The sequence below is a fragment of the Neofelis nebulosa genome, chromosome 9 (genome assembly GCF_028018385.1).
Source record: "Neofelis nebulosa isolate mNeoNeb1 chromosome 9, mNeoNeb1.pri, whole genome shotgun sequence".
NCBI lineage: Eukaryota > Metazoa > Chordata > Mammalia > Carnivora > Felidae > Neofelis > Neofelis nebulosa.
In genome coordinates this window covers 119,390,593-119,407,713 of record NC_080790.1, presented here as the reverse complement: position 1 = coordinate 119,407,713, position 17,121 = coordinate 119,390,593, and the positions used below count along the sequence as shown (strand labels likewise).

At 49.2% G+C, this 17,121-nt stretch overlaps 2 protein-coding genes across 4 annotated transcripts in view; one reads left to right on the top strand and one right to left on the bottom strand.

The window, feature by feature from the left end:
• The window catches only part of MANBAL (mannosidase beta like), a 298,459-nt gene that overhangs the window by 41,089 nt on the left and 240,249 nt on the right, over positions 1-17,121 (bottom strand). The window lies entirely within an intron of this gene.
• Positions 3,531-15,803, top strand: GHRH (growth hormone releasing hormone). 3 transcript variants are annotated; one of them, XM_058685547.1, is made up of 7 exons: positions 3,531-3,765; positions 4,464-4,654; positions 7,157-7,272; positions 11,654-11,754; positions 12,082-12,186; positions 13,589-13,708; positions 15,658-15,803. In XM_058685547.1, exons 4-7 carry the CDS (start codon positions 11,675-11,677, stop codon positions 15,671-15,673), a joined length of 321 nt encoding a protein of 106 aa, XP_058541530.1. In that variant the 5' UTR covers positions 3,531-3,765; positions 4,464-4,654; positions 7,157-7,272; positions 11,654-11,674; the 3' UTR covers positions 15,674-15,803. The 3 variants fall into 3 exon arrangements, with proteins under 3 accessions (XP_058541530.1, XP_058541531.1, XP_058541532.1); XM_058685549.1 differs by lacking the exon at positions 3,531-3,765 and having other exon boundaries at positions 3,803-4,654; XM_058685548.1 differs by lacking the exons at positions 4,464-4,654; positions 7,157-7,272.

Genomic DNA, 17,121 nt, shown 5'->3' with positions numbered 1-17,121 from the left:
AAAAAAAAGCAACCACTTTGTGCTCCTAACCCTTAAATTTGTTGAATGGGATCATGCATGTTACGTGACTGGTACATAGTAAGCATCAAAAGATATTACGGCTATACTGCTGTGCTGTGATCCAAGACAACTGGATTCCTACAAGGAGTTGGGTGGGGGTGAATGGGGCTGACCCTGGGGCTGGAGTGACAGGAGTTAAGCAGAAAGCCAGGTGTCAGCCGTGGATTAGGTGTGGATTCTGGGGTTTTTAGAGGAGAGTTCCAGCTCCAAGGGTGGGGCTGGGTGTGGAAGCTGAGCTGCATTCTGCTCTGTGGCCTGGGTGTTCAGGGACCAGATGACATGGGATGGGGGGAGGTCAGGAGGAGGTGGCTGGACTGGAAACTTGAGCTCTGGAGAGAAACCAGCAACTCTACTTCCAGTCCGGAAGTGTCTGAGGGCACTCTGGCCCTACTCTGGAGCCCAGGTTTATGCATCCATGGCTAATGGGGCTCTGTTAACTGCCCTATCACCACCGTGGGGAAGTGCAGCCATATCCTGGCCCCGACACTGGGCACCCAGTTCAGATGGGAACCAGAAACTGGAGTCCCAGGCAGGCTGCGGGGTTTTCCTGTAGACAAATAATGCGAAGTTCCTCTGGCTGTGTCTGCAGGTCCTGTTGTCACTAAGATCCTCCAACTCAGCTTCCAAGTGAGAAGGGGCCTCCCGACAGACAGATGTCCCCTCCTCTGCCGGGCCACATTGTTGCCTGATGAGCCAGGCTTGAAGAAGTCTCCATATGCTGGGCTTTCTCCTCTGGGCTTTCTCCTGGGGATCCTTGGGGCAGGGGCTGAGTTTGGGGAACACACAGCCTTCCCTAACTGGAAACACAACTGAGAACCCAGGGCAGGAAATGGGCAGAGAGAGATAGGCGGCCCAGGTGGCTGAGGAGGGGGTGGCCTGAATACATAACAGACCTGGACCCCTCGGTTCTCCTGGATTTCACAGGAAACAAAACCCGGCACTTGGGGCCTCTGGTGTTTGCAAGGAAGCCTGACATCTCCCAAAGACTGGAGAACAGCGACATCTCCCGGCTGCCTGTGGTCAAGGCCCTCCTCCCTGGTGAGAAAATCGCAAGGGCTTCAGAAACCATCTTAGGGACCTGATGCCTTTAAAATCCTAGAACAAAGAGGATTTGGCCTCTGATTCAGTCAATCTGGGGTGGAGCCCAAGATTCTGCATTTCCAACAAACTCCCAGGAGATACTGTTACTGTTGGTCTAGGAAACACACCTTCATTATCAAGCTTTATATATGCCAGTTACATCTTTTTTAAAAAAATTTTTTAATCTTTATTTATTCTTGAGAGAGAGAGAGAGAGAGGGACGGAGAGAGAGAGAGAGAGAGCACGTGTGAACAAGCAGGGAAGGGGCAGACAGAGAGGGAGACACAGAATCTGAAGCAGGTTCCAGGCTCCAAGCTGTCAGCACAGAGCCTGACGCAGGGCTCGAACTCACAAACTGTGAGATCATGACCTGAACCGAAGTCGATGCTTAACTGACTGAGCCACCCAGGTGCCCCTATGCCAGTTACATCTTAATAAAGCTGGGAAAAGAAAGAAGGCTTTAGGGGGCTCAAAAATTAATCAGATGTGGGGCACCTGAGTGGCTCAGTCGGTTGGGCTTCTGACTCTTGAGTTTGGCTCAGGTCGTGACCTCACGGTTCATAGGATCGAGCTCCACTTTGGGCTCTGTGCTGACAACGTGGAGCCTGCTTGGGATTCTCTCTCTCCCTCTCCCACCCACCCCCTCACCCCCAGCTCATACACCTTCTCTCTCTCTCTCTCTCTCTCTCTCTCAAAATAAATCAATAAATATTAAAAAAATTTTAATTAGGTCTGGTTGCAGACATCCCAAGTGTCTCAGGAAAGGAGACACTTCCACATATAAAATCAGTCAACCACAAGGCAAGGCCAGGAGGGAGGAGCAGGGTGTGAGAATGCTTCTTGGGGAGGTAGAGTCCAAAGAGGTCTTTATTTTTTATTTTATTTTTTTTCAATATATGAAGTTTATTGTCAAATTGGTTTCCATACAACACCCAGTGCTCATCCCAAAAGGTGCCCTCCTCAATACCCATCACCCACCCTCCTCTCCCTCCCACCCCCCATCAACCCTCAGTTTGTTCTCAGTTTTTAAGAGTCTCTTATGCTTTGGCTCTCTTCCATTCTAACCTCAAAGAGGTCTTTAAAGGCTGGTCAGATCTCCACCAGGGAGAGCTTGCCTAACAGGATCAGCTGGGGACAGCCTTCCCGCACGGTACCTACCAACCCAGAAAACCAACCTGGTTAGCATTCATAACTGACTTGGGACAGGCCTAAAGATTCCATGCAAGGTGAATATTTAAAACACTTATGGGAGTAACATTTCCAAGCAACCCAGAATTGCTTAATTGATTTGCTAAGTACAATCAACTTCACCTCTTTATTTATTTATTTTTATTTAAAAAAAATTTTTTTTTTAACGTTTTATTTATTTTTGAGACAGGGAGAGACAGAGCATGAATGGGGGAGGGTCAGAGAGAGGGAGACACAGAATCTGAAACAGGCTCCGAGCTGTCAGCACAGAGCCCGACACGGGGCTTGAACTCACGGACCGCGAGATCATGACCTGAGCCGAAGTCGGCCGCTCAACCGACTGAGCCACCCAGGCGCCCCCAACTTCACCTCTTTAAAAAAGCTCTCCTAATGACCTTCCCAAATGCAGACTTTTCCAGAAAAAGATGAACTTCTGATGGTTATTGGATCACCAACCAATCATGGGCACTTCTGCTTGGGTAGGATATGAAGTAGGGGGAAGGACCCCATCAGCCCCATTTTACAGAATGGGAAACTGAGGTTCAGGAAAGTCCCTTGACTTTGCCTGAGGCCCCCCAACTGGGCCAACCGTGTGAACCTTGGTCCCTCACCCTGACATAGCACTCATGAGTGCTCATGTGACATCTGCTGCTGCTGACTCCGTAAAAACAGGCCTAGAAGGCACACTAGGTGGGGAGTGTCAAGGGAATCTGGGAGTCTAGGGTCCAGGCCTTCCCCTTCCCTGCACACTGGCCTCGCTCGGGCTGGGAACGCTGCCATCATCCAGGGAGGGCGATGAAAGCAGCTTTTATAAAGCAGGGTCTGAGGCCCTCAGACAGGCCCCCTTTGTCGACTTCCTCTGCCCTCCCCACCCGCAGGCCCACTGCCTTTAGCATCACCCTCCCTGAATGGCTGGCTTCAACACACTGGAAATTTGCAACACAAACGCACGGCTTGTCTCTCTCCCAGTGGAGCCTCTCTGCCCCAGCCTTTTGGGGCTTTTTAAAGCCTGCCTTTCTCTGCGGCATTTTTTTTCCACAGCTCAAGTCCCCAGCCCCTAGAGCAGGCACGATCGCTAATTAACTCTGGGTTAAAACCCGTCCTGGGAAGAAAGCCGGGTGGCAAGCGAGGCGTTCCCACCGCCTCTCAGAGGATAAGGACGAGGCGGCTGGCTGCGGGGATTGGTGGAGGGGGGGGCTGCGCTCTCACTGTCAAGGCTGGTTCTGGCTTCTTCCCTCATCCTCCGCCTCAAGGGCTTTGAGAATACGCTGCAAATGAAGCCCCTCTTCCCAGATGGCTCCTGCTCTTCTGGCCACCACCCTGCCCAGCTTTCAGAGCTCCGCTCTGATCAGTAAGAGCTACAGTAACAGCTGCCTTTTGCCTCGTGCATCAGACATTTTACAAGCATAGTCCTGACCCTCACAACAACCTGAGGAGGTAGCTGTCATCACCCCCATTGTATAGATGCGGTAACTGAGGCTCCAGGAAGAATATACCCCTCGCCCAGAATCACACAGTTTGCAAGTGGCAGAGCTGAGTTTCAAATCTAAATCCGTGGGCCTTGTGCTTCTCTCTGCTTTAGGCTTTAGGCTTGTCTCTGCTCCTCCCTGAGGCTCTCCCAGCTTTAGCGTGACTTTCCCCTTCTCTCAATTCTTGGGACATTTAACCCACGTAACCGTGTGCCTGTCTCCATCTCTCTGCCTGAGGTAAGTCACTCAGCTTCTCACATGCCTGCCTCCTGCAGCTCTGAGTACAAGCACATGCCACTCTCCTCCTAGTGCTCAAGAAAATGCCATGCAGGGGGAAAGGCCCAGCCCACTCTCCTAAGAGGAGAATAGGACCAGGCCTTCAGAGACTGACAAACTCCTAATCCAGCGAGCTCTGTGTGGGCCTAATTCGGTTCTTCATAGGTGTTTGCGGGGTAAAGAAAGGCTGGTTTAAGGACTTCCCCGGGGGACTCTCCATCACAGCTGGCAGAAATGGAATGGGGGTGCCACTTCGGAAAACAGCTTGGCCGCTTCTTAAAAAGCAAACCATTCACGTACCACATGACCCGGCAGTTCCTCTCCTAGGTAATCACCCAAGAGCAATAAAAGCACACGTTCGTACAAAGTCTTATACACGAATGTTCATAGCAGCGTTTTTCGTAACCGCCCCAAATTGAAATCTACCTAAATGTCCATCACGGTGAATGGCTCGACAAGCTGTCAGACTTTTGTACAACGGAAAGCTACTGAGCAATAAAGTGGAACAGGCTGCTGATATGGATCCAACACAAATGAATCTCAAAAACAGGTGGATGAGTGAAGGAGACTGACAGCACAGAGTATGTATTATGTGACTCCATAATTCACATGAATCCATATGAACTTTCTAGCAGAGGAAACAGTATAGAGGCAAAAGGCAGATCAGTGGTTGTCGAAGGCTGGGGTTGGAGTGGGTGTTGATAGCAAATGGGACTGGAACTTTTGGGCTGACAGAGGTATTCTAAACGGGGTTGCGTGACAGTGACACAATTTTATAAACTAATGAGAATTTGTTGAACCATAGGCTTCTAACAGGTGCCTTTTACGGTGTATGAGTTATATATACGTCAATAAAACTGTTAAAGTTCTCGGGGCACCTGGGTAGCTCAGTCGGTTAAGCGTCTGACACTTGGTTTCAGCTCAGGTCATGATCTCCCCGTGTCATGGGTTTGAGCCCCGCGTTGGGCTCTGTGCTGACAGCTCAGAGCCTGGATCCTGCTTGGGATTCTGTGTCTCCCTCTCTTTCTGCCCCTCACCCGCTCACACTCAAATAGAGTGTCTGTCTCTCAAAAATAAATAAATGTTGAAAACAAATTTTTTTTAATTTTGTTTAAAAATAAAATAAAAGTAAAGTAAAAAGCAAAACTGTTAAAGTTCTTTAAAAAAAAGTAGAAGACCCAGTGGGCCACGGAAGGGCCTTAGGAGAACATTAGCCTGGTGTGGGGCACTGGATTCGGGAGTCGGAAACCTTTGTTTGAGTCCTGGCTCTACCGCTGTCCAGGTGTGTGCCTGTGGATGAGTGGGTAACCTCTCTGTGCCTCTGTTATCTCTCGCTTATTACAATAGTAGCAATGGTGAGAGCTATTTTTTTTTTTAATTTTTTGTTAACATTTATTCATTTTTGAAAGGCAGAGAGAGACAGAGTGCAAATGGGGGAGGGGCAGAGAGAGAGGGAGACACAGAAACAGAAGCAGGCTCCAGGCTCTGAGCTATCAGCACAGAGCCCGACGCGGGGCTCGAACTCACGGACCAAGAGATCATGACCTGAGCCAAAGACGGCCACTTAACCGCCTGAGCCACCCAGGTGCCCCTGTGAGAGCTAATTTTTGAGACTTACTCTATACCAGGCCTGTGCCTTATGCACTGGCACCTTAAATCCTCACCCAGCAGCCTCATGAGTCGAGCCCTATCACTCTCCTCTTACAGATGAGAAAACTTGAGAAGAGGCATGAAGTCCTTAGCAACAGAACTTCAACTAAGGTTGCATTCTGATCCCCATGGCTTCTCCAGGCAATTCCATGTGTCCTACATCTGTACTCTGGCCTGGTGTCCATTGTGGGTACTCGAGCTGTAGGTGGTCCCCACCTTGCATTCCCTGAGATAACCTCACACCACCTGATTGTATGAGAACCTATTGCCCAGGGGGCTCCCAAACGCTCCATCTGCCCACTCTCAGTCCCTGGGGACCTGGCCTGACCTGACCACTTTGTGTCCAGGCTGGCACGGTGACAAGCCACCCAGTCCCTGCTTCTATGGGAAACACCCCTTGTGTGCTCTGTGCCAAGAACATGGCTCGGTGCAGGCTAAGCAGAAGGATCACAACATAACATTGCTAAGAGGTTCATTCAGAAGCTACTGGTTCTGTGGCCCGTGGAGGTACCCCAGGTGCAGCCAAAGGGAGTCTTCACTCCCCCCTCTTCAACCAGAGCAGTTTCCTGTTTTAAATCTGCTTTATATACTGCACTTCCACAGAAGATTTCCGAAGAAAGTTCTATGCCACCTTTTTTTTTTTTTTTTTTTTTTTTTTAAGTTTGAAAGCTGCTATTCTCTGGCGGCCCTCGATTTTCCAAGTTTAGAAACTGAGATCTGGAGGGTAGAAGTAACTTGTTGAGGGTCACAGAGGTCATGACTAACTGACACAGGAGGGCTGGGCAGGGCTCTGGACTTGAAGCTTATGGCTCTTTCCACCCCTCCACAACAGCCTCGTGGAAAACTGGTGTTTCTGACTCACACGCTTTTAGACCATTCTCGAGGATTCTTTAGCTACAGGCTAGCAAAATCAGGAAACACAACAACCCTCCCAAGGTTTTCCATCTCCTTCCATGTTTGGCTGCCTTGACACAGGAGAACAGGTGCTCCCCGGGCTAGCTGCTTACAGTGGCCTATGACTGCAGCAGATGTAAATCGAATAGGGGGAAATCTTGATAATTGGATGCTGCGCTAAGGAGAGAAAAACACTTATCTGTAATAAGTGGACTACCTGAAAGTGAGATAAAGTTGCACACGGACAAAAAAAATTATATCAACTTTTTAAAACGCACATTTAACTCAGAGAGTAAATGAACCTTTGTTGTTTCACTGTTATGATTACTCCAATTATTAGAGAAGCAGTATTATATTCTCTATTCCCCTCGGAATAATATCATAACTTTGTGTTCTGTCCGTAAAGGGAAAGTTCCATACAGGTCTTCATCTGCAAGGGGAAAACCTCTTTCCCCTATTAGGGTTTGTCAGTATGATGCTAAAAATGGCCCTTTGGTTGACTTGTGGGTAATTGATTCTCTGACGCTGGCGACGCTTAGGAAAATGCAGGTATAAATGATGGAAGCGTCACGCAGTCACCGAACAAACGCTGAGCCTCCGGTCCAGGCAGCTGGAGCAGCGCCTCATAGCAGAGGGGACACCTGCCATATCGGAGGTGAGAGGGGGTGGTCCTGGGGGCTGGGCTGGATGGGGGCAAGACGGTTGACCTTCTCACCAACTCAGAGACACCGAGTCAAAGAGGCCCACCATCATCCTCGTCGCCTGTGGACTAGTGAGTACACTCAGGTACCTGGTTAGAGGCTCTGGAACATGCTTTTGATGGTTGGCTCCATGTTGAGGTTGTTTTGGATACATGGCACCTCAACCATGGAGAAGGGGCAGGCAGACGGATGTGTTCCAGGGGCTTGTCAGGGGACGGATGAAATCTCAGCACTCGTTCTCCGGTGTGCAGGCAGGTGTCTGGGGCAAGACACAAGCTGGCTAGATTCTCCCATCAACAATGGGGGTCTGCCATGGATCGGAAAGGAGCCAAGCGGCTGTGCAAATCAATACATCCCATCTATCGCTCTGAACCCATTCAACATAATTGCCTGGAAATTGATAACACTTTGCTTTCTTGCTCAATTGCTGCTGCGCTCCTTACTCGAGGTTTCAGACACAATTATCTGCCCCTGGAGCACTCCGTTACCCCCACGCTTGTTTCTTGATCCATGTTTTGATGGTCTCGTAGTATTTGTGTCTTTCACCATAAGCCGCCTCAAACTCTTTCAGGAAGGAGGTGGGGTGTCTCTCTTTTGAGTGACAATTCAAGATGCTTCCTCATTAAAAACTTAGATCTCTTTCAATTTGGAATGCTATTGCTGAAACAGTTTATAAACTAAATCAGGACATCAGTGCCTCAGCGTTCTCAAATTACAAAGCAGAATGTTTGAGAAAGGTAAACGAGAAGCGCCTGGGTGGCTAAGCATCTGACTCTTGGTTTTGGCTCAGGTCATGATCTCACGGTCCATGGAGTTTGAGCCCCAAATCGATCTCTGCACTGTCAGTACAGGACCTGCTTGAGATTCTCTCTCTCCCTTTCTCTCTCTGCCCCTTTCCTGCTCACACTTTCTCTTTCTCTCTCAAAGTAAATAAATAAACTTAAAATAAAAAAGAAAGGTAAAAGATTTTCTTCCTAGTTGTCCAAAAGTGGCCTTGCTAGGTTGGGCACATGAGACCTGACCTCTGTCATTAGCAAAAGGTGCATCTGGAGAATTCTCATAGCATTCTTGGCATAGAGGCTGGCAAGAGGTGCCAACTAATGTAGGTCAAGTGTCCATTTATCCTGAATCCAGATGACCTCAATTAGATCTAACCGCAGAATTCACTTGTCAACACTGCAGAAAGCTAACTGATACTCATGAGGATAGATGATAAACCTTAAAATACCTTTGGAGCTATCAAGGAGTTGTTGAGGATGCTGTTGAATTTGTACTACACTTAATTCAGTGGAATTCTGTCTCTGTAGATTGTTCGTGTGGAATATGTCTGTCAATAGCTACTTTATCCGTGGTGATACAACATCTAATTCTCATCGGACCGTAAGCAAGAGAATTCTTGTTGTTGCCCAACTTTGTCCAGTGGAATTTTGCAACCCCAAGGATTAGAGGTTGCAACCCCAAGCCTAGAGGTTGTAATGGTGTCTTGACTCACCCCTGGGGCACACGGTTTGTAGTAAATGTGCCTCTTGGTTGACCAGACTATACAGTTGCTCAACCTCGTTCCAAATAAGCTAAGGGTTACAGAATTTACTGTGACTTGCCCTCCAAAGTCTGCCCTCGTATCAGGTTATTTTCAACTCCCTGAAACCACTGGCTGCACATAGGAAGGTGCCAACCAGGCAGGTGTTCCTGTGTGTGTCCCTTTTTTTTTTTTAATTCCCCTGGAGATCCAGTGACAAAGAGCAAAAGCTTTCTGTTTTTCAGAACGGCTTCCCGTGTGCAGGTGATGAATCCTGCAGCACCTCCCATGAACGGGGAGCTGAATAGGGAGCTGTGAATAGGGTATTGAATCTGGGAGGCAGCCTCAATGGAGCGGGAGGGGCCTGCTGGCCTGGGAACTTTGAGGCCCATTCTGAAGCGTCCAGTCAGAAACCAACGTGATGGAGGACCATGGAGAAAAGGTCCTTCTCCTCTCTGGGCTCGTTTCCTTTCCTCAGCTGTAAGATGAAGACCCTGATACCTGCTCCAGAGGGCGAGTGTGAGGGTTGGCTGTGCAGGCCAGGGGAGCACAGGGGCCGCAAAACACACGAGAAGGGGCCGGAAGTGGGGAAGCCAAGGGAGAGCTTAGCCCAAGAGCAGGGGGTTGGGCTTTGCTCTGGAGAGCAACCAAGGGCCTCTGAGCAGGGGAATGAAGTGATTAGGGGCCTGGACGTGCCCAGGTCTTTCAAATATCCGCAGCGGGCACCTGGGTGGCTCAGTCAGTTGAACGTCTGACTCTTGGTTTCATCTCAGGTCATGATGTCACGGTTGGGGGGTTCGAACCCCGTGTCGGGCTCTGCGCTGCTGGTGTGGAGTCTGCTAAGGATTCTGTCTCCCTCTCTCTCTGCCCCTCCCCTGCTCGCTCTCTACCTCTCTCTCCCAAAATAAATAAATAAACATTTAAAAGAATTTTTTTAAAGATCAGCAGCAAAGAAGGCAAGGAAGTCCAGCCAAGAGACAGAAAAAAAGAGGGCTCGTTACAAGGGGCCCTCCTTACCTCCAAAGAACTCCCTGCTTAGGAAACTCCATTGCTAGAGAGGCAGCCTGGAATCGGGCCGGGAGACGGGGGGCCAGATGTGATATGGTGTGACAAAGAGGCCAGATGTGATATGGTGTGACAAAGAGGACTGAGATCCTTGGTCTGGAGAGCAAAGGCCTAAGTCAGATCCACCTCATGTGGATGAGGGTGCAGAAGCTGTGGGTGGCACAGAGGGTGGATGTCAAAGCCGGGGAGAGGGAGGGGCCGGCAAATGCCATGTTCTCATCTTTCCTCCAGCCCCAGTCCTTCCCAGAAGAGTAGAAGCTTAACATGTCTTTTTGTACTTGACACAATGAGAAAAAGTTCCTAACAAGAAGAGCTGCCTGGAGATAGCACGTCCTGGCTCGGGGGTAGTGAGCTCTCTGCCACTCGCTGGCAGAGGGCATTTGAGCAGGAACTGGAGGATTGTTGGGGAGACAGTGAGGCCTGGAGGGCTCCTCCCTTCTGCTCTGGAGGTGCAGAGTCACAGGTTGCTCTGAGCCCAGCTCTGCAGATGCTCCCTGGCTTAGCCAAGACCCTGGTGTCTGGTAGAAGGGAGGGGATGCCCTAAGAGGGCGGGCGAGACCAGAAAAGGAAGGTGGGTTCTGCCAGTGCCGGCCCTGCTTGCTGGAGATCACTCTTCAACAGGACAGGAGAGAACACGGAAGACAGGGGGTGAGGTTGGGCTAGGATGGGTTCCTGCCCCTCTCTGGGCTGGCTGGGTCCCCGCATGGGCCTGTAGCCCCATGGAATGGATATTCTACTGAGGGGGGCATGAGAGGTGGGGAGACCCAATTCCTAGGTCTCCTAGCTGAGCCCCTGCTTCCACACTGGGCAGGTCTGGGTTGACCGTGGAGCCTCCTCCCCGAGCCCAGGCGGGCTCTTTCTCACGTTGCCTGTTCTTTCCCTGATTGCAGAGCACGGTGTCAGCAGGCCCCAATTAAGGGTAATTACATGATCTATTAGATGATTCTGCCACACTGGCTCCCCAGGCTCCCTGGTCTCTTCCAAGGCTAAAAGCCTTCAGCGAAATCGAAATGTCTGGAGCGAGAAGTAGATCTTTCCCTTCCCTCTGACTTCACACAGAACCAAACAGGACGAGAGCCTGCCCCCTCGAGCGGGTCTGATCTGAGGTCGTCGCAGCAAAAGTGTTTGGGAGAATTCCTTATGTGCCAAGCAACTCTCATCTCATCTCATCTCATCCTCACAAGGGCCCTATGCAGTCAGTATAGTCATAGACCCCATTTCATGGATAGGGAAACTGAGGCCCAGAAAGGAGAAGCCACGTGTCCTGGGACACACAGCTGGTGACGGTGGAGCCCAGATAGGAACTGAGATTTGTCTGACTCAGAGCCTGAGCTGTTGGCCCTGCTCACTGTTGTCAAGTGTCACAGTGGGTGGGGTGACTTAGGAGACTAGGAGAAGGTGTACCCCCCAACCCTTGCTGAGGCCTGAATTCCACATATGATGCCTTACAGCAAGGGGCATTTTCACCAATGTCATTAATTTTCCATGCATCCCTATGGGGTCAGCAGGGTAGATTATCATGCCCATTTTATAGATGCAGAAAATGAGGTCAAAGCTTGTGACTGGCAAAAGCAGGACTTGAATCTAGGTCTGTTTGACTTCCAGAGTCCGGGTTCTTTTTCGTACCTCACCACCTCCAAATGATGAGGACTAGGGCTTGTATACAGCCAAGCCCAGAACTGGGCCCAGCCAATAAAAGGCATCCTTTTGGCTATGGCTGCAGTTGACCTTCTCCTTCTGTCGTTTTCCAGGAGCCACCGCAGGGGTGAAGGATGCTGCTCTGGGTGTTCTTCCTGGTGATCCTCACCCTCGACAGTGGCTCCCACTGCTCCCCGCCATCCTTGCCCCTCAGGTGAGCAGTCCTGCCGCCAGGGCCTAGATACCCAACGTCCCAGAAGCATCCCTGCAGCCCAGCGGGGGATGATTTAGGGCGTGCAGAACAGAGCCCTAAGCAGGCCCCCAGCCATCTCCTCAGGCAGCCCCCACTGCCTATCTTTGGGAGGGGGGCAGATCCTGAGTTCCAGAGAAGCCTCCCAGCCCTGGGTCCTACCTTCTCCGGGGATGAGTAGGGCAAAGGGCAGAAGGACGTTACGGGGACATGGTGAGTACCCCCACCCCACCCCGTTTCCTCACCTAGCCCTGCCACCCAGCCCTTTGACCTCTGACTCCTTCCATATAGAATGCCTCGGTATGCAGACGCCATCTTCACCAACAGCTACCGGAAGGTGCTGGGTCAGCTGTCTGCCCGCAAGCTACTGCAGGACATCATGAGCAGGCAGCAGGGGTAAGCAGGTCTAGTGGGTTTGTTCCCAGTCTTCCAGGCATCAGAGTTTGGAGGGACTTTTGGTCCCTTGCCTGGCACAGCATCTATTATTTCTGGATTTGCCATAGCAGAAAGGCCCTGACGCGAAGCCCCAGCTTACCTCTAATTATGCTATGATTGTTGAACACCAACGATGTGCTTCTCCCCATGTTAGGCTCCAACAGTAATAATACCAATGATAGTTACCAACTGATCATGATTCTGTGCTGGACACAGAGGCTGTGCCCTCAGACATTTCCATACATTCAGGACAGTGCTGGGCTCACAGGAAGCCCTTGGTAGTGTTAGCCATTACTCTTGGTTTCTTGCCTGTGACGACCCTACAAAGTAGGTACCGTTTACTCCCATCTTACGGGGCAGTTAATAGCTTCTAAAGGACGCACACCAGACAGCTAGCATCCAAAGAGCCCGACATCACAGCCTGTATATTTTTTATTTTGAAAAAGTTTGGCACATACAGAAAAGCTGCAACAATAATACAATGGACTTCCACATCCCCTTCAGCAATTGCTAATATTTTATCATATTTGCTTATATACACACGCAAACACATGTGCGCTTTGTCATTACTTTGTTGAACCATATGAGAGTAAACTGCGGTCATCACAACCATTTACCCGTAAGTAGCTCTGCACGGTGTCTCCAAACAGCTAACAACAGGACATCCTCTGATATAATCACAGTGTAATTATTACTTAGTGTATACATTCACCTTTCACCAGTTTTCCCAACATGTCCTTTATGGCAATTTTTAATTTTCCTGATCCAGGATCCAAGCCAGGGTCATGGATTGCATTTAATTGCCATGTCTCTTTAGTTTCTTTTAATCTGGAACTGCTCTTCAGTCTTTCGTGACATTGACATTTTTTATTAGTAAAGTCCAATTATTATTTATAGAACGTCCCTACGTTCCTCATACTGGATTTGCCTGATGCTTCCTCATGATTAGATTCAGGTTATGTATTCATAGCAGTGATATCGTTCCTTCTTGGTGCATTATTTCAGGAGGCACATGATGTCAATTCATCCCCTTATTGGTGATGGTAACTTTAATTGCCTGGTTAACGTGATGTCTGCCACGTTTCTCCTCTGTCCAGTTAACATTTCTCCTTTATAATTAACGAGTAATCTGTGGGGAGGTATTTTGTAAATCTATTTCGCAGCCTATGCTCTTCACTACTATATCGAGCACCTTCCTAAGTGTTGCTGACTCTAGTTCGATTGGGTGAAAGAGTCCACACCAGATATTGGAATACGTATAAGGACATACCTGTTCTGTTTACTTTGCCCTGGCCTTTCCCAGGCTTCTCCACATCCTATCCAAATAGTCACCTCCACTGCTGCTCTTTTTCTAATCTAACAGAGAGAGAAACCAGGAGCAAGGAGCAAAGGTACGTCTTGGCCGTCAGGTGGACAGCGTGTGGGCAGGTCAAAAGCAGATGGCGTTGGAGAGCATCCTGGTGGCCCTGCTGCAGAAGCACAGGTAGGAACATGTGTGTGCATGCACACGCATGTGTGTATGTAGTTAGGGACCTTGCAGGCTTCCTTCCGCATGGGTTGCCAGGAAAAGGAAAGAATCCCCTCCTCTCCAAAGACATGGGGCCCTGCCAAGCAAACTGGGAACAATGTTCCTTCTTACACATATGAAGAACTGGAGGAAGGGGAGAAAATGCATAATAGAGTCCAGATCTTATCTACTGCTGTATCTCCAGTGAGAAGCAAGAGGCCAGGCTCAGCGTCTGTGTACAAAAATGTTACCTACTCAGTAGTTCTGGGATAGGAACCAGGCACCTGAATTTTAAAAGATGTCCAGGGGATTCTGATGCAGACGATGTGACAGGCACATCCTGGGTCCATTGGCAAGTTTCCAAAACTACAAGGCCAAGGAAAGGCCAGCCCCTCCCAACACCCTCGGGCAGACTAGCGTGGGCAGCACTCATGACCAGGAAAGTTGGGAAGGACAGTCACCCCTCCTCTCATGGCCCCGCATGTTCCCCTGGGTATCAGGGAAGATCAGGGAGTGCTCTCGGCTTAGAGAGGAGGGAAACTGAAGGAAAGAGGGGCAGCAGCTGGCCCCAAGTCAGGGACTGGAAAGCCAGACCCAAGACCTATTTTCTTCCCTTCTTCACACGGAGTTCCACTTCACAGACACAACTCCCCAGGGATGACAGGACTGTTTGTGGAGAAACTGCTGTATTTTTGAGCCTGATTTTAACTGTGAGCACAAACATGTCCCAGCAGGGCTCTGCCAGTCACCTCTGGATGAGCCTATTAAGAAAATCCATTCCGAGCAGAGCTCTCCATGTGCTCCCGCACCTTCCTCCCAACCTAATTAGACACCAAGAGCCCAGAGATCTCACCAACCACAGTCCTGTGGAGACACGAGTGGCAGGCAGATGGGCAGGCTGCAGGAGGGGCGAGAGCCAGCCTGGGAGGCACACACAGCAAGTTGCCTTCCTTGTCTCCTCCTTTGTGAAGGGAGGAGGGGCTCCAATCACCCCTAAGGATCCTAAGACTAGAATTCTAAAAATAATGCCTCCCCCGAGCAGCCCACGCTGGGATTAGGTCATCATTCACCTGCTTTAGGGCTCCTTCCAGGCCCTGGTGGGATAGGGTGTAGTGGCCCCAAGGAGGGCCAAGTGCTAAGAACACAGGCTGTGTTCCTGCAGGTTAAAAACCAGACACAGTTGCAGAGCTCAAGGTCACAGAGCAGGCAGGAAGGGGCCTGGAGGCTGCTCCAAACACTGTTCCCCCTCCAGTTTAAGGGTTGCAAATCCTAGGATCTCCTGGTGGGCCTGAGGACACATAACAGAAGAATGAATTCTTAGACCTTAGGGTAGAATGATCTGGAAGACGGCACATCTGTGTACCCACCACACTTTATGTCCACCTAATGGCCCTGTGAGGAAACTGAGATTCAGAATTATCTGTCCTCCTCTCTCTGGAATATCGTCCCCTGACTACGATGTGCCAGGCCCTGGGCTGAGAGTTACAGCAGTGAATAGGAAAACAGTGGTCCTTGCTCCCGTGAAATTCACTGACACACTGAGGCAGACAGAAATTAAGCAAGTCCCCAACAGTGGATTATTCAATCTGTGATAAGTGGTAAGAGATGTAAGGGGTGTGGTTGAACGTACGTGCCGGAAGCAATAACCTAATCTCACCCTGTCTGGGGATTAGAGGTGGCTACTTCAAGAGGAAGTAACTGGCCCAGGATCTCCGTGGGAATAGGTGAGCAGAGCTGGGGCTGAGACTGATGTTCGCTGTGCTGGAACCCGTGAGATCCTTCCCTTCCTCCCAGAGTCCCTCTTCTGGAACCCAGACAGCTAGGCCTGACATTGGAGCACCTGTCACCCTCGTTCCAGGTGTCTTGCCCAAACTCACCCTTGCTTCGGTCTCCCTAATTGAGCTTTATCTTTCTTTCCAAAACAGGAATTGCCAAGGATGAGGATTCCACCTGTGTCTTATGCCACCTGCAGCCAAAACACAACTGCATCCAGTTAATCCTATTTAATTTCTGACCTACCTTTTTCCTTCACAGATACAATAAAATTCCCCCATACTGTTCTGCATCTCAATTTCCTTTTATCTTCTGCCTAATTTTTTACGTGTTTTACACATTCCATTTCCCAAAGAGGTATTACAAGGTATACTACAAAAATAGCTAACATTTACCAAGTACGCGGAGTGGTAGCCGGGAAGCTTCATGCATGGAATCTCATATGCTCCTCACACAGCCTAATGGGAGGTCTCGGTATCCTTATCTCACAGACAAAACACTGAGGCACAGAAAGGGTAACTGAACTGCCAAGGTCACTGCTGACAAGTGAGAGTACAGGGATTCAAACCCGGACAGGCTGGTTCAGAACCAGGCTCTTAATCATACCCATCCACTCTGGGCCAAAGTCATCCTTCATCCACTGGTGGCTTGTTCATCCACGAGCAGTATCATTTATTCATTCAACAAATATTTATACAGTACCCACTATGTGCCAGGCACTGTTCTAGGCCCTGGGAATACAACTGTGAGCAAACAGGCAAAGATCTTATATTCTAATGAGGGGGAAGAATAATAAAAACAAGTAAATATAGAAATGTTAGATGGCAGCAGTTGCAAAGGAGAAACATTTAAAGGGTTGAAGAGTGTGGGAGGGCATTTTTGTATCTAGAGTCCATACTTGTGCTGTGCTGTGGCCAGGGAGCGCCTCAGTGACGGGGTGACATTTGAGTAAAGGCCTGAAGGAGGAGAGGGGGGTTGGCTGTGTGAGTATCTGGGTAAAGAACATTCCAAGCAGAGTGAAAACCCAACACAAAGGCCCCGAGGCAAGAGCATGGAAGGAGAGGAATCAGAGCTGGTAGTTATAGACCTGGCTGTCCAATATGGTAGCCATTAGCCACATGTGGATACTGAACACTTGAAATGTGTCTAGTACAAGCCGGGATGTGCAGTAAGTGTAAAATAGACATTGATTTCAAAGACAGTATGAAAAAAAGAATACAAAATACCACAATGTTTTTTTATATCGGTTATATAATAATATTTTAGATATACTGGTTTCAATAAGATATTAAAATTAATTTCACCTGTTCCTCTTTTACTTTTTTTAAAAATATCTTTCTTTAAAAAAAAAGAAACTGGGGAGCCAGGGTGGCTCAGTTGGTTGAGTGGACGTACAACTTCGGCTCAAGTCATGATCTCATGGTTCATGGGTTCGAGCCCTGCATCGGGCTCTGGAGCCCGCTTCAGATTCTGTGTCTCCCTCTCTTTGCCCCTCCCCTGCTGGTGCTGTTTCTTTCTCTCAAAAATAAATGAACATTAAAAAAAATGCTTTAAAGAAACTTATTCTTTAAAAGATTTTATTTATTTATTTACTTACTTACTTAAGTAACATCTAC